Source organism: Oncorhynchus mykiss, chromosome 5, assembly GCF_013265735.2.
Source record: "Oncorhynchus mykiss isolate Arlee chromosome 5, USDA_OmykA_1.1, whole genome shotgun sequence".
Taxonomy (NCBI): Eukaryota; Metazoa; Chordata; class Actinopteri; order Salmoniformes; family Salmonidae; genus Oncorhynchus; species Oncorhynchus mykiss.
The window spans coordinates 100,486,647-100,509,769 of NC_048569.1; the positions used below are offsets into that span (position 1 = coordinate 100,486,647).

General features: G+C 44.9%; 1 protein-coding gene across 4 annotated transcripts in view; it reads right to left on the reverse strand.

Annotated features, from left to right (window-relative positions):
- Positions 1-23,123, reverse strand: part of shroom2a (shroom family member 2a) — a 95,689-nt gene that overhangs the window by 641 nt on the left and 71,925 nt on the right. For 3 of the 4 annotated variants that reach the window (XM_036979028.1, XM_036979029.1, XM_036979027.1), the window contains 5 exons: positions 19,916-20,590; positions 15,318-15,998; positions 9,857-10,040; positions 4,820-5,092; positions 1-463 (listed from right to left, as the gene is read on the reverse strand). The exon at positions 1-463 is cut by the window's left edge and continues 641 nt beyond it. In XM_036979028.1, the coding sequence (XP_036834923.1) occupies positions 191-463; positions 4,820-5,092; positions 9,857-10,040; positions 15,318-15,998; positions 19,916-20,590 (2,086 nt within the window). In that variant the 3' untranslated portion in view covers positions 1-190. The remainder of the gene's footprint in view (positions 464-4,819; positions 5,093-9,856; positions 10,041-15,317; positions 15,999-19,915; positions 20,591-23,123) is intronic. The other variant, XM_036979031.1, reaches the window with a different exon arrangement.

Below are 23,123 nucleotides of genomic sequence, written 5' to 3' on the forward strand. Positions count from 1 at the left end.
ACCCCTACAGTCTGGAGCTCTGTTCTTTGCTGCCATCTAGTGGGGTACTGCTGCTCCTCTCTGCTAATCTCTGCTGCCCCTTAGTGGCCATAGGGTTCCACTGCAGTGAGGCCAGAGTGGTCAGATACATCATACACAGTTTGAGAAGTCATGTGCGTTTGGAGCCATTCTCTGATCCAGGGGTCAGGGCTTACAGGCTCATCCTCTGCTCTAGCGGCAGGCTGTCCATCAGACACTTGAGCTGCTCCTCTCCCAGTTTAATCTTGTCCTCTAGTTTGCGCTGCTCAATAATGAGGGCAGACTTCATCTTGACAAAGTGTTGGTAGTCGGTCAGGCTCTCCTCTGGGAGGTAGGAAGCCAGGATGTTGTAGACCGCTCTCTCCCGGCGGTCCAGGTTCTCCTTCAGCTCCTTGGCATCCTCATGCTGCTGGATCAACAGCTTCCTCTTGTCTGTCAGGGTTCTCTGTGGAAGGGAGGGGTGCATAACATGTATCTGTTAATGAAGTAAAGTTGGGAGGGGAAATAACATGTATCTGTTAATGAAGTAGAGCTGAGAGGGGAGATAACATGTATATGTTAATGAAGTAGAGTTGAGAGGGGAGATAACATGTATCTGTTAATTAAGTAAAGTTGGGAGGGGAGATAACATGTCTCTGCTCATGAAGTAAAGCTGGCAGGGGAGATAACATGTATCTGTTAATGAAGTAGAGCTGAGAGGGGAGATAACATGTATATGTTAATGAAGTAAAGATGGAAGGGGAGATAACATGTATCTGTTAATGACGTAGAGCTGGGAGGGGAGATAACATGTACAGTGGGGCAAAAAAGCATTTAGTCAGCCACCAATTGTGCACATTCTCCCACTTAAAAAGATGAGAGGCCTGTAATTTTCATCATAGGTACACTTCAACTATGACAGACAAAATTAGAAAAAAATAAAATAAGTATTTGGTCACCTACAAACAATCAATATTTCTGGCTCTCACAGACCTGTAACTTCTGCTTTAAGAGCATCCTCTGTCCTCCACTCGTTACCTGTATTAATGGCACCTGTTGAACTTGTTATCAGCATAAAAGACACCTGTCCACAACCTCAAACAGTCACACTCCAAACTCCACTATGGCCAAGACCAAAGAGCTGTCAAAGGACACCAGAAACAAAATTGTAGACCTGCACCAGGCTGGGAAGACTGAATCTGCAATAGGTAAGCAGCTTGGTTTGAAGAAATCAACTGTGGGACCAATTATTAGGAAATGGAAGACATAAAAGACCACTGATAATCTCCCTCGATCTGGGGCTCCACGCAAGATCTCACCCCGTGGGGTCAAAATGATCACAAGAACGGTGAGCAAAAATCCCAGAACCACACGGGGGGACCTAGTGAATGACCTGCAGAGAGCTGGGACCAAAGTAACAAAGCCTACCATCAGTAACACACTACGCCGCCAGGGACTCAAATCCTGCAGTGCCAGACGTGTCCCCTTGCTTAAGCCAGTACATGTCCAGGCCCGTCTGAAGTTAGCTAGAGAGCATTTGGATGATCCAGAAGAAGATTGGGAGAATGTCATATGGTCAGATGACACCAAAATATAACTTTTTGGTAAAAACTCAACTAGTTGTGTTTGGAGGACAAAGAATGCTGAGTTGCATCCAAAGAACACCATACCTACTGTGAAGCATGGGGGTGGAAACATCATGCTGGGCGGCAGTGTAGCCTAGTGGTTAGAGCGTTGGACTAGTAACCGGAAGGTTGTGAGTTCAAACCCCCGAGCTGACAAGGTACAAATCTGTCGTTCTGCCCCTGAACAGGCAGTTAACCCACTGTTCCCAGGCCGTCATTGAAAATAAGAATTTGTTCTTAACTGACTTGCCTGGTTAAATAAAGGTAAAATAAAAAAATAAAATAAAAATGCTTTGGGGATGTTTTTCTGCAAAGGGACCAGGACGACTGATCTGTGTAAAGGAAAGAATGAATGGGGCCATGTATCGTGAGATTTTGAGTGAAAACCTCCTTCCATCAGCAAGGGCATTGAAGATGAAACGTGGCTGGGTCTTTCAGCATGACAATGATCACAAACACACCGCCCGGGCAACAAAGGAGTGGCTTCGTAAGAAGCATTTCAAGGTCCTGGAGTGGCCTAGCCAGTCTCCAGATCTCAACCCCATAGAAAATCTTTGGAGGGAGTTGAAAGTCATCACTGCTCTAGAGGAGATCTGCATGGAGGAATGGGCCAAAATACCAGCAACAGTGTGTGAAAACCTTGTGAAGACTTACAGAAAACATTTGACCTCTGTCATTGCCAACAAATGATATTTAACAAAGTATTGAGATAAACTTTTGTTATTGACCAAATACTTATTTTCCACCATATTTTGCAAATAAATTCATTAAATATCCTACAATGTGATTTTCTGGATTTCTTTTCTCATTTTGTTTGTCATAGTTGAAGTGTACCTATGATGAAAATTACAGGCCTCTCTCATATTTTTAAGTGGGAGAATTTGCACAATTGGTGACTGACTAAATACTTTTTTGCCCCACTGTATCTGCTCATGAAGTACATCTGAGAGGGGAGATAACATGTACACTATATATACACAAAAGTATATGGACACCCCTTCAAATTAGTGTATTCGGTTATTTCAGCCTCACCCATTGCTGACAAGTATATCAAATCGGGCACACAGCCATTTCTTCTCCATAGACAAACATTGGCAGTAGACTGGTCTTACTGAAGAGATCAGTGACTTTCAACGTGGCACTCAGTGACTTTCCAACAAGTCAGTTCGTCAAATTTCTGCCCTGCTAGAGCTGCTCCGGTCAACTGTAAGGGCTGTTATTGTGAAGTAGAAACATCTAGGAGCAACAACAGCTCAGCCGCGAAGTGGTAGGCCACACAAGCTCACAGACTGGGACTGCTGAGTGCTGAAGCGGTAGCACGTAAAAATTGTCTGTCCTCGGTTGCAACACTCACTATTGAGTTCCAAACAGCCTCTGGAAGCAATGTCAGCACAATAACTGTTTGTCGGGAGCTTCATGAAATAGGTTTCCATCACCGAGCAGCAGCAGCACACAAGCCTAAGATCACCATGTGCAATGCCAAGCGTCGGCTGGAGTGGTGTAAAGCTCACTGTCATTGGACTCTGGAGCGATGAATCACGCTTCACCATCTGGCAGTCCGACGGACTAATCTGGGTTTGGCGGATGCCAGGAGAACGCTACCTGCCCAAATGCATAGTGCCAACTGTAAAGTTTGGTGAAGGAGGAATAAAGGTCTGGGGCTGTTTTTCATGGTTCGGGCCCCTTAGTTCCAGTGAAGGGAAATCTTAAAGGTACGGCAACTGCTCCGCCCACAACCGTAAGGCTCTCCAGAGGGTAGTGACGTCTGCACAACGCATCACCGGGGGCAAACTACCTGCCCTCCAGGACACCTACACCACCCGATGTCACAGGAAGGCCATAAAGATCATCAAGGACAACAACCACCCGAGCCACTGCCTGTTCACCCCGCTATCATCCAGAAGGCGAGGTCAGTACAGGTGCATCAAAGCTGGGACCGAGAGACTGAAAAACAGCTTCTATCTCAAGGCCATCAGACTGTTAAACAGCCACCACTAACATTGAGTGGCTGCTGCCAACACACTGACTCAACTCCAGCCACTTTAATAATGGGAATTGATGGGAAATGATGTAAAATATATCACTAGCCACTTTAAACAAGGCTACCTAATATAATGTTTACATACCCTACATTACTCATCTCATATGTATATGTATATACTGTACTCTATATCATCTACTGCATCTTTATGTAATACATGTATCACTAGCCACTAACTATGCCACTTTGTTTACATACTCATCTCATATGTATATACTGTACTCAATACCATCTACTGTATCTTGCCTATGCCGCTCTGTACCATCACTCATTCATATATCTTTATGTACATATTATTTATCCCTTTACACTTGTGTGTATAAGGTAGTAGTTTTGGAATTGTTAGCTAGATTACTTGTTGGTTATTACTGCATTGTCGGAACTAGAAGCACAAGCATTTCGCTACACTCGCATTAACATCTGCTAACCATGTGTATGTGACAAATAAAATGTGATTTGATTTGATTTATAGCTACAGCAAACTCTAACCCACCCTCTCCTCAATTCTAACCCACCCTCTCCCCAACTCTAACCCACCTCTCTTCAACTCTAACCCACCTCTCCTCAACTCTAACCCACCCTCCCCAGCTCTAACCCACCCTCTCCTCTCCCCAGCTCTAACCCACCCTCTCCCCTCCCCAGCTCTAACCCACCCTCTCCCCTCCCCAACTCTAACCCCCGCCCCCAACTCTAACCCCCGCAACTCCAACCCACCTTCTCCCCTCTCCAGCTAACCCACCTTCTCCTCTCCCCAACTCTAACCCACCCTCTCCAACTCTAACCCACCCTCTCCCCTCTCCAACTCTAACCCACCCTCTCCCCTCCCCAACTCTAACCCACCCTCTCCCCTCCCCAACTCTAACCCACCCTCTCCCCTCCCCAACTCTAACCCACCCTCTCCCCAACTCTAACCCACCCTCTCCCCAACTCTAACCCACCCTCTCCCCAACTCTAACCCACATTCTCCCCTCCCCAATTCTAACCCACCCCAACTCTTAACCCACCCCAACTCTTAACCCACCCTCTCCCCTCCCCAACTCTTAACCCACCCTCTCCCTTCCCCAACTCTAACCCACCTCTCCTCTCAAATTACCCTCCTCAACTCTAACTCATAATTCCCCCCCCCTCATCTCTCCCCTCCCCAGCTCTAACTCACCCTCTCCTCAGGTGATGTACCATCCTCCAGGCTGTTGAGGGCGTTCTCCACTCTGGCCAGGCGTCCGGACAGGGACAGCAGCAGGCTGACCACTTTGTCCAGGTCTCCTATGAACATCCTGAACTTGTCCAGCTGGTTTGGCATACAGACCTGCTGCACCGTGGCCTCCACCTCCTCTCCTAGGGCGTTGTTATCACGGACATCCTCCTGAAGACTCTCCCTGGCCTCACGCAGCACCTGCAGCTTCCTGCTGAGAGAGTCCACCAGCTCCTGCTGCAGGACGAGAGGGAGAGGGTTAGAGGTCAGAGGTTAGGATCCTGACCTCACGCAGCACCTGCAGCTTCCTGCTGAGAGTCCATGAGCTCCTAGGAGGAGAGGGTTAGAGGTCAGAATCAGAGGATGGTTAGGGACAAAGTGGCAGTCAAGGGTGAAATAATCTCTAATCTCATTCAGAACCACTATACTATTTAATTTGATTTAACCTGTATTTAAACAGGGAGTCACATTGAGATCTATTTTAAAATATAGCCCTGTATACATTACAATATAAAGAATAATAAAACAATATAAACCAAAATAAAGTATTTAATACAAACAATCAATCACATTCAATTACATAGAGGTCCTCAATCAATAATGTTAACTGCCTGAGTGGCACCAGCACATCTAACTGCAGTGTACTCTGCAGATTGTTTTTATGCCCCTCTGTGGAACAGACTGAAGGGATCTCTAGTGTTATCCATTCCTGAGAACAGGTTTGGTAACTTATGATTCTTATCTTAATGAATGATGTTACACATGGAGGGAGTTTGTCAGATTGCTTTGTAAATAAATAAAAGAGAAAGCAGCTCTTCTTACAGACAGCGAGGTCCAGCCCATATTTTATACAGACTACAATGATGAGCCTCATCTTCACTGTCACTTTCCAACCTTCTTGAGAATGGGTCATTGTCAGGCTCAAAAAGCCTCAAATTTGCCCGGATGGCCTGCAATGTTTCAACCCTTGTATTGGTCAGCCTGTTGTGTGCTTTGGTGTGTGTTCCCAAACAAGGACCAGTTGCGCACTGAGGTGGCTGATGTTGGTGGGATTTGGAGGATGATGGAGGCAACAGAGGAAAGAGCCTCAGATCCACAAAGTCCCTTCCACCAGGTGGCTGATGAGATATGTTGGCATGTCTGCCATATTGTATCTAAATCCCAAAGCCCTTGCTTGGAAGTGTACTTTGCCAGACTGCCAAGAACCTTGCCCTCATCCAGGCCAAGGTGGGGAGACACGGTAGTGATGACACCATAGGCATTGTTAATCTCTGCACCAGACAGGATGCTCTTGCCAGCATACTTGGGGTCCAACATGTACGCTGTGACGTGTTTGGGCTTCTGGCAGAAGTCTTCACGCTTTTTGATGTATTTCAGAACTGCAGTTTCCTCTGCTTGGAGCAACAGTGAAGTGGGCAGGGCAGTATGGATTTATTATCTCACATCTGCAAGCAGAGTCTGAACATCAGACAGGATGGCATTGTCTCCCTCATTCCGTGTTATGGCTACTGCTATAGGTTTCAGGAGTTTCACACCGCTTACCCCACTCTCCAAAATACACCATCCAGGAGGATCCTCTTGATGGGGCTGTCCATATCGGCAGACTGTGATATGGCCATTTCTTGGAGAGACTCCTTTCCCTCCAGGAGACTGTTAAACATGATGACAACACCACCCCAACGGATGTTGCTGGGCAGCTTCAATGTGGTGCTCTTATTCTTCTCACTTTGCTTGGTGAGGTAGATTGCTGCTATAACTTGATGACCCTTCTCATACCTAACCATTTCCTTGGCTCTCTTGTAGAGTGTATCCATTGTTTTCAGTGCCATGATGTCCTTGAGGAGCAGATTCAATGCATGAGCAGCACAGCCAATGGGTGTGACGTGAGGGTAGGACTCCTCCACTTTAGACCAAGCAGCCTTCATGTTTGCAGCATTGTCTGTCACCAGTGCAAATACCTTCTGTGGTCCAAGGTCATTGATGACTGCCTACAGCTCATCTGTAATGTAGATATCGGTTTGTCTGTTGTCCCTTGTGTCTGTACTCTTGTAGAATACTTGTTGAGGGGTGGAGATGATGTAGTTAATTATTCCTTGCCCACAAACATTTGACCACCCATCAGGGATGATTGCAATACACTCTGCTTTCTCTATGATTTGCTTGACCTTCACTTGAACTCTGTTGAACTCTGCATCTAGCAAATGAGTAGATAAAGCATGTCTGGTTGGAGGGGTGTATGCTGGGCGAAGAACATTCAGAAATGTATTTCAATACACATTGCCTGTGAGCATCAGAGGTGAACCAGTTGCATACACAGCTCGAGCAGGACATTCATCAGCATTTCTCTGACTACGTTCCTCCATTGAGTCATAAACACTTCTGATTCCAGGAGGACCATGAGCTGTTGCTATCGATTCATAATTTTCACCTCGAATAGAAGTAGAGGGACTTTTGTCAGAGGTTGCTTGTTGTGAGCTCTGAGGGAACTTTATGCACTTGGCCAGATGATTCTGCATCTTTGTTGCATTCTTCACATATGATTTGGCACAGTATTTGCAAATGTACACAGCGTTTTCTTCTACATTAGCTGCAGTGAAATGTCTCCACACATCAGATAGTGCCTGTGGCATTTTCCTGTAAAGATTATAGAAAAATGAGTAAAAAAAATACAATTCCATGTACAGATAAATCGTTAGATTAGATTAAACAACTCATTTGTAAAATAAATGTTTTAAAATGAAACATGTATGGAAACAGGTGAATTAACACTCAGCAGGCTCAAGCAAGCTAAAACCCACATGGTAGCAAAAATTAACTAGCTGAAATTGTTAGAAATTATTTAAACACACTTTGCTATAAGCAAATATATTGTAATCAAAATGTACCAGAAGCTTGTAGTCCTTGGCTCAGACAGTGTAGTAGTGTGGGCTTAATAGCAACTCACTGGTGTGCAAGATCTTGTGAATCAGCTGTGCTGGAGGAATGCACTGTGCATGCAGAGGGTTGCAATTCCATTGAATTGGAGATAGTTTTAACCAAAATATGCCAGAAGACCTAGAATTGTCTTAAGTGTTTCCCACAAAAAAAGATTCACTGTTATAAGCTAACTTTTTTGAAAGGAACAAAGTTGTACATTAACCAAGGATTCAAGAACCTTAGCTAAACAAGGTAGTCTTGAAATGGAGTGATAGATGTCCAGATCATTTGTATCCCCACCCTAATGGAGTGATAGATGTCTACATCATTTGTATCCCCACCCTAATGGAGTGATAGATGTCTACATCATTTGTATCCCCACCCTAATGGAGTGATAGATGTCTACATCATTTGTATCCCCACCCTAATGGAGTGATAGATGTCTACATCATTTGTATCCCCACCCTAATGGGAGTGATAGATGTCCAGATCATTTGTATCCCCACACTATTTTATTTATTTATTTTACCTTTATTTAACCAGGCAAGTCAGTTAAGAACAAATTCTTATTTTCAATGACGGCCTGGGAACAGTGGGTTAACTGCCTGTTCAGGGGCAGAACGACAGATTTGTACCTTGTCAGCTCGGGGGTTTGAACTCGCAACCTTCCGGTTACTAGTCCAACGCTCTAACCACTAGGCTACCCTGTCGCCCTAATGGAGTGATAGATGTCCAGATCATTTGTATCCCCACCCTAATGGAGTGATGGATGTCCAGATCATTTGTATCCCCACCCTAATGGAGTGATAGATGTCCAGATCATTTGTATCCCCACCCTAATGGGAGTGATAGATGTCTACATCATTTGTATCCCCACCCTAATGGAGTGATAGATGTCTACATCATTTGTATCCCCACCCTAATGGAGTGATAGATGTCCAGATCATTTGTATCCCCACCCTAATGGAGTGATAGATGTCCAGATCATTTGTATCCCCACCCTAATGGAGTGGTAGATGTCTACATCATTTGTATCCCCACCCTAATGGAGTGGTAGATGTCCAGATCATTTGTATCCCCACCCTAATGGAGTGACAGCTCATATGCAGATTTCCATGCTTTTGGAATACTTCCTGGTAACTATGTTAATATAAAATGTGGGCCACTGAGCCAGTAATAAGGGGAGCTGCACACTTCAGCAGACCAGGCTCTAGAAGATCAGCCCCTGGGAATTTGTTGTTGTCTAATGTTAACAAAGTATCCCTGAACTTCTTCATCAGTGAATTTCAGAAAAGGAAACTGCTGACCAGCATTTTCACTATCATTAAATAGATTTTCACCATCAACATCCAAACTACTCTTTTCAAGAGCTGGCTTTGAAATACATTCAAATATAAAGCCTGCAGAGATCAAATGGTGATTACATGCATTAATGATATCCATTAGTAGTAGGGCCAGAATCTAAATTAATTTCTTGGGGGAGAGAAGGAGACATAACCCTTCAGTGACCTAACAGCTTTCCAAAATGTAGCTGGGTTCCCTGTACATTCAAATAGGGTATTTACATAATAATCTGATTTAGCTTTTAACTAGTTTTACACACAGATTTCTCAAATCACCTGAAAGACTGCCAGTCTGGGCCCGAGTCTGTGAATCTAGCTTTGGCCCAGGCAGTATCTCTGTTGTGTATGACTTAAGATAGCTCTGAACTGAACCAAGGACAATACCTACTTTAAATTCTCAGTTTATGATCAATGCTGGTCAATAGTGGCATGTTTGGAGTCTTAGGTAAACAAACCATGATTCACCAAATGTTCCCTGCCCAACTGTAAATGAGTGCAGCAGTTACAGAGAGGTCTGTTACAGTAGAACAGAGTTAGGGTTAGATGTCTAGCTACAGAGGTCTGTTATAGTAGAACACAGAGTTCGGGTTAGATGTCTGTTATAGTAGAACACAGAGTTAGGGTTAGATGTCTGCTACAGTAGAACACATAGTTAGGGTTAGATGTCTGTTACAGTAGAACACAGAGTTAGGGTTAGACGTCTAGCTACAGAGAGCAGTAAAGTAAAGAGGGCTCTTGGTACCTTTTTATTGGCCAGGTCGTGGTCCAACTCATCCGCTGACTCCTCCTCCAGCTCCTCCTCTAGCCCCTCCCTCTCCTGCATGTCTTTCAGCTTGATCAGAAGCTCAGCCTTTGGTGCCGACGTGCTGTAATAGGTCGAGCTGGTCACCAAAGAAACTGCTCCCGCTACACTGTCCTCCTCACTCCTGGAATAAGAGATGGACTCAGTTAGAACACAAGTATACACACACAAACTGGAAATTAGATTTGTGGGACTGAGCTGCAAATCAAAACTTCACCATCAGGTGGCTAAAGTCCCCCTTTACTTTGAATGATGTCATTCTCATGAGATGTTATTACTAACACAAATCAAACCTCTTAAAACACTTGAATATTATAATCCAGCTTCCACTATGAGAAGACTTTTACAATCCAGCTCCCACTATGAGACGGAAGACTATTATAATCCAGCTCCCACTAAGAGAATACTTTTATATTCCAGCTCCCACTATGAGAAGACTTTTACAATCCAGCTCCCAATATGAGACGGAAGACTTTTATAATCCAGCTCCCACTATGAGACGGAAGACTATTATAATCCAGCTCCCACTATGAGAAGACTATTATAATCCAGCTACCACTATGAGACGGAAGACTTTTATAATCCAGCTCCCACTATGAGACGGAAGACTATTATAATCCAGCTCCCACTATGAGACAGAAGGCTATAATAATCCAGCTCTCACTATGAGAAGACTATTATAATCCAGCTCCCACTATGAGAAGACTTTTATATTCCAGCTCCCACTATGAGAATACTTTTACAATCCAGCTCCCACTATGATACGGAAGACTATTATAATCCAGCTCCCACTATGAGACGGAAGACTATTATAATCCAGCTCCCACTATAAGAAGACTATTATAATCCAGCTCCCACTATGAGACAGAAGACTATTATAATCCAGCTCCCACTATGAGACGGAAGACTATTATAATCCAGCTCCCACTAAAAGAAGACTTTTATATTCCAGCTCCCACTATGAGAAGACTTTTACAATCCAGCTCCCACTATGAGACGGAAGACTATTATAATCCAGCTCCCACTATGAGATGGAAGACTATTATAATCCAGTTCCCACTATGAGAAGACTATTATAATCCAGCTACCACTATGAGACGGAAGACTTTTATAATCCAGCTCCCACTATGAGACGGAAGACTATTATAATCCAGCTCCCACTATGAGACAGAAGGCTATAATAATCCAGCTCCCACTATGAGAAGACTATTATAATCCAGCTCCCACTATGAGAAGACTTTTATATTCCAGCTCCCACTATGAGAAGACTTTTACAATCCAGCTCCCACTATGAGACGGAAGACTATTATAATCCAGCTCCCACTATGAGAAGACTATTATAATCCAGCTCCCACTATGAGACAGAAGACTATTATAATCCAGCTCCCACTATGAGACGGAAGACTATTATAATCCAGCTCCCACTAAGAGACGGAAGACTATTATAATCCAGCTCCCACTATGAGACGGAAGACTATCATAATCCAGCTCCCACTATGAGACGGAAGACTATTATAATCCAGCTCCCACTATGAGACGGAAGACTATTATAATCCAGCTCCCACTATGAGACGGAAGACTATTATAATCCAGCTCCCACTATGAGACGGAATACTATTATAATCCAGCTTCCACTATGAGACGGAATACTATTATAATCCAGCTCCCACTATGAGACGGAAGACTATTATAATCCAGCTCCCACTATGAGACGGAAGACTATTACAATCCAGCTCCCACTAAGAGAAGACTTTTATATTCCAGCTCCCACTATGAGAAGACTTTTACAATCCAGCTCCCACTATGATACGGAAGACTATTATAATCCAGCTCCCACTATGAGACGGAAGACTATTATAATCCAGCTCCCACTATGAGACGGAAGACTATTATAATCCAGCTCCCACTATGAGACGGAAGACTATTATAATCCAGCTCCCACTATGAGACGGAAGACTATTATAATCCAGCTCCCACTATGAGACGGAAGACTATCATAATCCAGCTCCCACTATGAGACGGAAGACTATTATAATCCAGCTCCCACTATGAGACGGAAGACTATTATAATCCAGCTCCCACTATGAGACGGAAGACTATTATAATCCAGCTCCCACTATGAGACGGAATACTATTATAATCCAGCTCCCACTATGAGACGGAAGACTATCATAATCCAGCTCCCACTATGAGACGGAAGACTATTATAATCCAGCTCCCACTATGAGACGGAAGACTATTATAATCCAGCTCCCACTATGAGACGGAAGACTATTATAATCCAGCTCCCACTATGAGACGGAAGACTATTATAATCCAGCTCCCACTATGAGACGGAAGACTATTATAATCCAGCTCCCACTATGAGATGGAAGACTTTTATAATCCAGCTCCCACTATGAGACGGAAGACTATTATAATCCAGCTCCAACTATGAGAAGAATATTATAATCCAGCTCCCACTATGAGAAGAATATTATAATTCAGATCCCACTATGAGATGGAAGACTATTATAATCCAGCTCCCACTATGAGACGGAAGACTATTATAATCCAGCTCCCACTATGAGACGGAAGACTATTATAATCCAGCTCCCACTATGAGAATATTGTTATAATCCAGCTCCCACCTTGAGACGGAAGACTATTATAATCCAGCTCCCACTATGATACGGAAGACTATTATAATCCAGCTCCCACTATGAGACGAAAGAGTATTATAATCCAGCTCCCACTATGAGACGGAAGACTATTATAATCCAGCTCCCACTATGAGACGGAAGACTATTATAATCCAGCTCCCACTATGAGACGGAAGACTATTATAATCCAGCTCCCACTATGAGACGGAAGACTATTATAATCCAGCTCCCACTATGAGAATATTGTTATAATCCAGCTCCCACCTTGAGACGGAAGACTATTATAATCCAGCTCCCACTATGAGACTGAAAACTATTATAATCCAGCTCCCACTATGAGAATAATATTATAATCCAGCTCCCACTATGAGACGGAAGACTATTATAATCCAGCTCCCACTATGAGAATATTATTATAATCCAGCTCCCACCTTGAGACGGAAGACTATTATAATCCAGCTCCCACTATGAGACTGAAAACTATTATAATCCAGCTCCCACTATGAGAATAATATTATAATCCAGCTCCCACCTTGAGACGGAAGACTATTATAATCCAGCTCCAACTATGAGACGGAAGACTATTAGAATCCAGCTCCCACTATGAGACTGAAAACTATTATAATCCAGCTCCCACTATGAGAATAATATTATAATCCAGCTCCCACCTTGAGACGGAAGACTATTATAATCCAGCTCCCACTATGAGACGGAAGACTATTATAATCCAGCTCCCACTATGAGACGGAAGAGTATTATAATCCAGCTCCCACTATGAGACGGAAGAGTATTATAATCCAGCTCCCACTATGAGACGGAAGACTATTATAATCCAGCTCCCACTATGTGAAGACTATTATAATCCAGCTCCCACTATGAGACGAAAGAGTATTATAATCCAGCTCCCACCTTGAGACGTAAAACTATTATAATCCAGCTCCCACCTTGAGACGTAAAACTATTATAATCCAGCTCCCACTATGAGACGGAAGAGTATTATAATCCAGCTCCCACTATGAGACGGAAGAGTATTATAATCCAGCTCCCACTATGAGACGGAAGACTATTATAATCCAGCTCCCACTATGAGACGGAAGAGTATTATAATCCAGCTCCCACTATGAGACGGAAGAGTATTATAATCCAGCTCCCACTATGAGACGGAAGACTATTATAATCCAGCTCCCACTATGAGAAGACTATTATAATCCAGCTCCCACTATGAGACGGAAGACTATTATAATCCAGCTCCCACTATGAGAAGACTATTATAATCCAGCTCCCACTATGAGACGGAAGACTATTATAATCCAGCTCCCACTATGTAAAGACTATTATAATCCAGCTCCCGCTATGAGACGGAAGACTATTATAATGCAGCTCCCACTATGTGAAGACTATTATAATCCAGCTCCCACTATGTGAAGACTATTATAATCCAGCTCCCACTATGAGACGGAAGACTATTATAATCCAGCTCCCACTATGATACGGAAGACTATTATAATCCAGCTCCCACTATGAGAAGACTATTATAATCCAGCTCCCACTATGAGACGGAAGACTATTATAATCCAGCTCCCACTATGAGACGGAAAACTATTATAATCCAGCTCCCACTATGAGACGGAAGAGTATTATAATCCAGCTCCCACTATGAGACGGAAGACTATTATAATCCAGCTCCCACTATGTGAAGACTATTATAATCCAGCTCCCACTATGAGACGAAAGAGTATTATAATCCAGCTCCCACCTTGAGACGTAAAACTATTATAATCCAGCTCCCACTATGAGACGGAAGATTATTATAATCCAGCTCCCACTATGAGACGGAAGACTATTATAATGCAGCTCCCACTATGTGAAGACTATTATAATCCAGCTCCCACTATGTGAAGACTATTATAATCCAGCTCCCACTATGAGACGGAAGACTATTATAATCCAGCTCCCACTATGATACGGAAGACTATTATAATCCAGCTCCCACTATGAGAAGACTATTATAATCCAGCTCCCACTATGAGACGGAAGACTATTATAATCCAGCTCCCACTATGAGACGGAAGACTATTATAATCCAGCTCCCACTATGAGACGGAATACTATTATAATCCAGCTCCCACTATGTGAAGGAATACTATAAGGGTTAGGTAAGGAGTAGAGTTAGGTAAGAGTTAAATTAGTGTTAGGTAAGGGGTAGGGTTAGTTATAGAGTAGGGTTAGGTAACAGTTAAATTAGCGTTAGGTATGGGGTAGGGTTAGTTAAGGAGTAGGGTTAGCTAAGAGTTAAATTAGCGTTAGGTATGGGGTAGGTAACAGTTAAATTAGCGTTAGGTATGGGGTAGGGTTAGTTATAGAGTAGGGTTAGGTAACAGTTAAATTAGCGTTAGGTATGGGGTAGGGTTAGTTATAGAGTAGGGTTAGGTAACAGTTAAATTAGCGTTAGGTATGGGGTAGGGTTAGTTATAGAGTAGGGTTAGGTAACAGTTAAATTAGCATTAGGTATGGGGTAGGGTTAGTTAAGGAGTAGGGTTAGGTAACAGTTAAATTAGCATTAGGTATGGGGTAGGGTTAGTTAAGGAGTAGGGTTAGGTAAGAGTTAAATTAGCGTTAGGTAGGGGCAGGTGTTAAGAGTTAAGACTGTTCCTAGGCCGTCATTGAAAATAGGAATTTGTTCTTAACTGACTTGCCTAGTTAAATAAAGGTAAAATAAATAAAAAAATAAAATAAAAAAAGAAAGAGCAGTAACTGACCTGTCCTCTGAAGGCCGTGGTGAGGAGTGTTTGAGGGACACCTTCCTCCTCTCCTTCCCCTCCAGCAGCACTTCTCCCTGGGGGAAGAGTCCCTCCATCAGGTCCATGGTGGTCCTCCTCCAGCTCTTATCCAAGATGTCAGCTAGGGACCGATCCTTATTCATGATGTCTCTGGCCAGCTGCTCTGTCTTCACATCCTCCTCAGAGTGGGGGAGGGGGACGGGAGGGGACACGCAGTTACCGCTGGGGGGCTCTGGGTCCGAGGTGGTCTGTCGGCTGGGTGGGGATGTGGCCAGGACTGCCATTTGGCTGTTGTGGACCCTGAGAGGACACATGTGTGTGTCTCTGTGTTGCTCCAGGTCCATCTCAGGGGTTTGGTAAGGGGGTGGGGGTGTAGGCAGTTCTGGGGCTGGGTAACTGGGTGGGGCCAGTGTCTTCTCTCTCTCTGGCCCCTGGTCCCTCTGCCGGCTGTAGGCACAGAACAGAGAGTAGGACTGTTCCGGGGCCCCTGAGGTCCCCAGGCTGTTGAGGGGGACCAGACTGGGCCCTTGGGCTTCTTCCACTGTGGAGTGACTGTGACGCAGCAGGTACTGTCGGCTCTCCTTCTCCTTCTCGCTCTCTGAGTGAATGATCTTTATAGGAACCTTCCTCACACTGGTTGGCTCTATCACATTCTCCATCCTAGAATCATCACAGACACACACAGATGGAGAAAGGGGGGGAGAGGGACAACCCAGAGAGAACACTCAGACCATGGAACAGGTCAACCCAGAGAGAACACTCAGACCATGGAACAGGTCAACCCAGAGAGAACACTCAGACCATGGAACAGGTCAAACCAGAGAGAACACTCAGACCATGGAACAGGATGCCCCAAAAAGTCAAAAAGCTGTTGTAACAAATGTTCCTCAGAAAGGAGCTGAACTACAGTCATTCTACCATCCAGTGGCTGATTGTCACATGACTGCCCAACATCCTGGCAATGCTAAGAGGCTGTGGTGCTCCTCCCCTCACCCCTAAACCAGCATGGCTGGAATGTCCGGTACGCCACAGAGCTCTCTTCTCTACAGATGATGTCAATTATGTTTCATCTCAGAGCTGCAACAAACGACCTCTGTAACAGATCACGTCGGTCTGCTCTGGAAAGGCATCAGATCTAGGCTGTTGAACTATGCTGCTACTGCGTTGGAAGAGTTAGTCACATGGTAATGCTGCTGGATGGAGACAATCAATAAGAGCCATTGTACAGAGAGACTGAGGAGAAGAGGAGCAGACCAGTCACTACCGACTACTACATACCACTACCGACTACTGAGAAGAGGAGCAGACCAGTAACTACAGACTACTGAGAAGAGGAGCAGACCAGTAACTACAGACTACTGAGAAGAGGAGCAGACCAGTCACTACAGACTACTGAGAAGAGGAGCAGACCAGTCACTACCGACTACTGAGGAGAAGAGGAGCAGACGAGTCACTACCGACTACTACATACCACTACAGACTACTGAGAAGAGGAGAAGAGCAGTAACTACAGACTACTACAGACTACTGAGAAGAGGAGCAGACCAGTCACTACCGACTACTACATACCACTACAGACTACTGAGAAGAGGAGCAGACCAGTAACTACAGACTACTGAGAAGAGGAGCAGACCAGTAACTACAGACTACTACATACCACAACAGACTACTGAGAAGAGGAGCAGACCAGTAACTACAGACTACTACGTACCACTAGACTACTGAGAAGAGGAGCAGACCAGTAACTACAGACTACTAAATACCACTACAGACTACTGAGGAGAAGAGGAGCAGACGAGTCACTACCGACTACTACATACCACTACAGACTACTGAGAAGAGGAGCAGACCAGTCACTACCGACTACTACATACCACTACAGACTACTGAGAAGAGGAGCAGACGAGTCACTACCGACTACTACATACCACTACAGACTACTGAGAAAAGGAGCAGACCAGTCACTACAGACTACTGAGAAGAGGAGCAGACCAGTAACTACAGACTACTACATACCACTAGACTACTGAGAAGAGGAGCAGACCAGTAACTACTGACTACTACATACCACTACAGACTACTGAGAAGAGGAGCAGACCAGTAACTACAGACTATTACATACCACTAAAGACTACTGAGAAGAGGAGCAGACCAGTCACTACAGACTACTGAGAAGAGGAGCAGACCTGTCACTACAGACTACTACCGACTACTACAGACTACTGAAGAGAAGAGGAGCAAACCAGTCACTACAAACTACTACCGACTACGGAGGAGAAGAGGAGCAGACCAGTCACTACAGACTATTACAGAGGAGCAGACCAGTCACTACAGACTACTACGGACTACTACAGACTACTGAGGAGAAGAGGAGCAGACCAGTCACTACAGACTACTACAGAGGAGCAGACCAGTCACTACAGACTACTACCGACTACTACAGACTACTGAGGTGAAGAGGAGCAGACCAGTCACTACAGACTACTGAGGAGAAGAGGAGCAGACCAGTCACTACAGACTACTACCGACTACTAAGGAGAAGAGGAGCAAACCAGTCACTACAAACTACTACCGACTACGGAGGAGAAGAGGAGCAGACCAGTCACTACAGACTACTACCGACTACGGAGGAGAAGAGGAGCAGACCAGTCACTACAGACTACTACAGACTACTACAGAGGAGCAGACCAGTCACTACAGACTACTACAGAGGAGCAGACCAGTCACTACAGACTACTACAGACTACTGAGGAGAAGAGGAGCAGACCAGTCACTACAGACTACTGAGGAGAAGAGGAGCAGACCAGTCACTACAGACTACTGAGGAGAAGAGGAGCAGACCAGTCACTACAGACTACTGAGGAGAAGAGGAGCATACCAGTCACTACAGACTAGTACAGACTTCTACAGACTACTACAGCCATGCAATGGATAAGAAATAGATAACTCATAGTTCCAACTTTTCCTGATTTTCCAAGATGGCGTAGCAGTCAGACGTCTTTGTCTTTTGTCCTGTCGTGTCCCTTGTATATATCTTTTTACATCTTTTTCTTCGCATATATTTTAAAAATATTTTCCTAAACCTCAACTTCTAAATCCTCTCCTGCAACCCGCCTCACCGGATGTGGATCTGCTTTTTCTAAAGTCTTTCTAGTTACTTCAGATCTGGAATCCCTCAACTGAAGCTAGCCAGCTAACTAGCTAACTACCTACCAGCTATCAGTTAGCAAACCATTGCTAGCGGTCATCAGCTAACCTTTAGCTCGGAATGCTCTCGCCAGTTCGTACAACATGACTCAAACCAGAGCATAACGGACCTATTTCTCCCCATATCCCCAGATTCCTACAGCAAACTCTGAACATTTTCATCTGGATCTTCGCAACTAGCTAACCGCAATCCCGGGTGACCACTCCTGGCTAGCGTTTCCATCCCGGAGCAAGCACCAATTAGCCTGAAGCTAGCCCGGCCAGGGCTCCTGGGCTACCACCAAAGCCCACTCCTGGGCTACAATATCCGGAACTCTTCTACGGGGCGATCCTCTACGACTGGAATACCGACATAATCTGCCCGAGGACTCCAGCAGGCCCCTCAGGCGCGACGCCCGCTGAAGGCCCATTCTGCTAACCTGCTAGCTACCTGGAACCCTACTAACTCCACGACTGGTCTATCGACGTCACCGCACAAAGAGGCAAAAACACACTTAAAACAGATTTAACTCCCCGGGTCCGCTAACTCCCCGGGTCTACTAACTACTTCATGATAAAGGATGCAGCGGTGAGTGGCATTTCTGTCAGATGTTATAAAACATGCTATGATAAATTGTGTCCAAGGGCTTCAAAACACTGGTAGCTGCACTCATGTAGATTATGGTGATATTATATACAACGGGAATACATGTAGACTGAATGATCTGTTTTCTACTATTTAATGAAAGGCCCTGTTCCTATAGAAGACGACCAACTTAATTTTTCATTTCTTGACTAACTCGTCAACATGCTTTTTAATAGATAGCTTTTTGTCAATCCAGATGGCCAGATATTTATAGGCGGAGACACGATCAATGAGGGCACCATCTAACGTACTTATGCACAAATCATCAGCTACATTATTACATGATTTGGAAAATAACATGTACTTGGTTTTCCCAGCATTTAGTACCAACTTCAGGTCAACCAAGGCTTTCTGCAAGGTAATAAAAGCAGATTGAAGAGTCAACAGAGCCTGAGCTGCCATAGGGGCAGTAGTGTATACAACAGTGGCATATGCGTACAGATGAAAGTTACAGTTTTGTACAGATAGGCCAATGCTGTTCATATAATAGTGAAAAGAACAGGACCAAGAATCGAACCCTGTGGGACACCTTTTGTTATGTCTAGAAATCCTGATTTAATGCCGTCAGTAAGTACACACTGCGTTCTGTCTTTTAAATAATTCTCAAACCAGCTACAAGCAGCCCGATAACTCCAATGTCTATCTATCATAGTTCCAACTAGATCAGAGAGTGAAGTTTAATAGACAACTCCAATGTCTATCTATCATAGTTCCAACTAGATCAGAGAGTGAAGTCTAATCTTACCTGTTGTTTTGGTCATAGTGCAGACAGACCGAGACAGAGACAGGGTTGTCATGGTGCTGCTGGAGAGAGACAGGAGGCTTGTCTGTCAGCTGAGGAGGAGCAAACTGAGGAGAGGGAGAACGATGGCACCAAATACTGGGCAAGGCAGGAAGGGCTGGACCAGGATTGGATGGCACTACCTGGTGTACCGTCTCCTGCTCCCTCGCCACCAATCCTCTGCTCTGCTCAGAATCCCCCCTTGGGGAGTGGGTGGGACCAGAGGCAAAGTGGGAGGAGACCGGGGCGCGGGAGGCGGAAGCTCCGCCCTGAGAGCGAGACAGAGACTCCTGGGAGTGGGTGTTCTGTGGATGTCTTGAATGGTCTTGTCTGGGTGGGGGGAGCGGACCCTTCCTCCTGGTACCAGACTGCAGCTGAATATGAAGCTGGGGTATTGAGGTCTTGTGCTCGGTGTAGGACTCATCTGGGGGAGGGAAGTCAGTTTCCAGGGGCTGGTAAGAGATGGATGTGGGACTGTGGTAGGCAGGGCAGGGGGCAGAAGTGGATCTGATGTCAGGGCTCTCCTCGTTGGTCACGGGTGGAGGGGGTTCTGGGAAGTCTTTCAGCTCCAGAGGTTCCAGAGCCTTCTCTCTCTTCACTCTTCCTCTGAATTCTCCAACACGACATCTGTCAGACAACCTGGGAGAAAGCATAGGCAAACACCGTTCATATGGCACAACACACACAGTATACATACACATAACAGAGTCATGTTGACACCAGCTAAATGAAGTAATGATGACTAACTAATAACAAGGACATGACAGGACACACTCAACCTCCTTGCAAACTGTGGGCTGCCAGTCTGATGACATGTTTGTGTTCCCACAGCCTCGTCACAGAGGAGAATAAATTATCCTCCTACGCCACTCTGGCCCAGATGACTCGTGTTCTTTCTCAATCATTTCAGATCTTTAACCCTTGGATGTCAAAGCTGATGGCTCAAGGCTGTGGGACAAAATGCTCCTGTGTGATGTCTGCTCTGAGGAGGAAATGGGGGTCGGGCCTATAACAGACCTCTGGGAGATGGATATTATGGCAGCAGTCCCTGCTCCCAAAGGCTGTCTGAGGACGTTCACAACCAAAATACTTCTACTTATGTAGAGTATAAAGAGAGGATCAGTGTGTGTCACACTACATGTTAACCATGTGTAGCCTATTACAGTATATACACAGTGCATTCTGAAAGCATTTAGACCCCTTGACTTAACATTTTCTTACGTTACAGCCTTATTCTAAAATTGATTAAATTGTTTTTCCCCCCTCATCAATCTACACACAATACCCCATAATGACATCACAGTACCCCATAATGACATCACAATACCCCATAATGACATCACAATACCCCATAATGATAAAGCAAAAAAGGTAAAAACATTTTTGCACCCAAGCCTGAGGTCCTTTAGGTGCCTTTTGGCAAACTCCAAGCAGGCTGTTGTGCCTTTTACTGAGGAGTGGCTTCCCTCTGGCGACTCTACCATTAATAAGGCCTGATTGGTTGATTGCTGCAGAGATGATTGTCCTTCTGGAAGGTTCTACCATCTCCAGAGAGGATCTCTGGAGCTCTGTCAGAGTGACCATCAGGTTCTTGGTTCACCTCCCTGACCAAGGCCCTTCTCCCCCAATTACTGTGTGTGTGGATGGATGAGGAAAAGTTTTATTTAATCCATTTTAGAATAAGTCTGTAACGTGGAAAAAGTAAAGGGTCTAAATACTTTCTGAATGTACTGTACATTGCACCAAAACCAAATATTTGTTTATTTGTCACATGCACTGAATACAACAGGTGTAGTAGACCTTACCATGAAACGCTTACTTACAAACCCTTAACCAACAATGCAATTTTATGAAAATACCCCCCAAAAAAAGAAAAAAGTAAGAGATAAGAATAACAATAGCAGGGCTATATTTATTTTACCTTTATTTAACTAGGCAAGTCAGTTAAGAACAAATTCTTATTTTCAAATGACGGCCTAGGAACAGTGGGTTAACTGCCTGTTCAGGGGCAGAACAACAGATTTGTACCTTGTCAGCATTGGGGTTTGAACTTGCAACCTTCCGGTCACTAGTCCAACACTCTAACCACTAGGCTGACACCGCCTGGCATAGAGGTCCTGGATGGCAGGAAGCTTGGCCCCGGTGATGAACTGGGCCATACGCACTACCCTCTGTAGTGTCTTGCGGTCTGGGCGCCGAGCAGTTTCCATACCAGGCAGTGATGCTCTCCATGGTGCAGCTGTAAAATCTTTTGAGGATCTGAGGACCCATGCCAAATCTTTTCATTCTCCTGAGGGGGAAAAGGTTTTGTCATGCCCTCTTCATGACTGTCTTAGTGTGCTTGGACCATGTTTGTTGGTGATGTGGACACCAAGGAACTTGAAGCGCTCAACATATTCCACTACAGCACCGTCGATGAGGATGGGGGGAGTGCTCGGTCCTCCTTTTCCTGTAGTCCACAATCATCTCCTTTGCCTTGATCATGTTGAGGGAGAGGTTGTTGTCATTGCACCACATGGTCAGGTCTCTGACCTCCTCCCTATAGGCTGTCTCATCATTGTCTGTGATCAGGCCTACCACAGCTGTGTCATCAGCAAACTTAATGACGGTGTTGGAGTCATGCCTGGCCGTGCAGTCATGAGTGAACAGGGAGAACAGGAGGGGACTGAGCACGCACCCCTGGGGAGCTCCTGTGTTGAGGATCAGCGTGGTGGATATGTTGTTGCCTATCCTTACCATCTGGGGGCGGCCCGTCAGGAAGTCCAGGATCCAGTTGCAGAGGAAGGTGTTTAGTCCAAGGGTCCTCAGCTTTGAGGGTACTATGGTGTTGAATGCTGAGCTGTAGTCAATGAATAGCATTCTCACAGAGGTGTTCCTTTTGTCCAGGAGTGAAAGGGAAGTGTGGAGTGCAATAAAGATTGCATCATCTGTGGATCTGTTGGAGCAGTATGCAAATTGGTGTGGGTCTAGGGTTTCTGGGATAATGGTGTTGATGTGAGCCATGACCAGAATTTCAATGCATTTCATGGCTACAGACGTCAGTGCTACAGGTCAGTAGTCATTTAGGCAGGTTACCTTAGTGTTCTTGGGCACAGGGACTATGGTGGTCTGCTTGAAACATGTTGGTATTACAGACTCGGACAGGGAGAGGTTGAAAATGTCAATGAAGTCA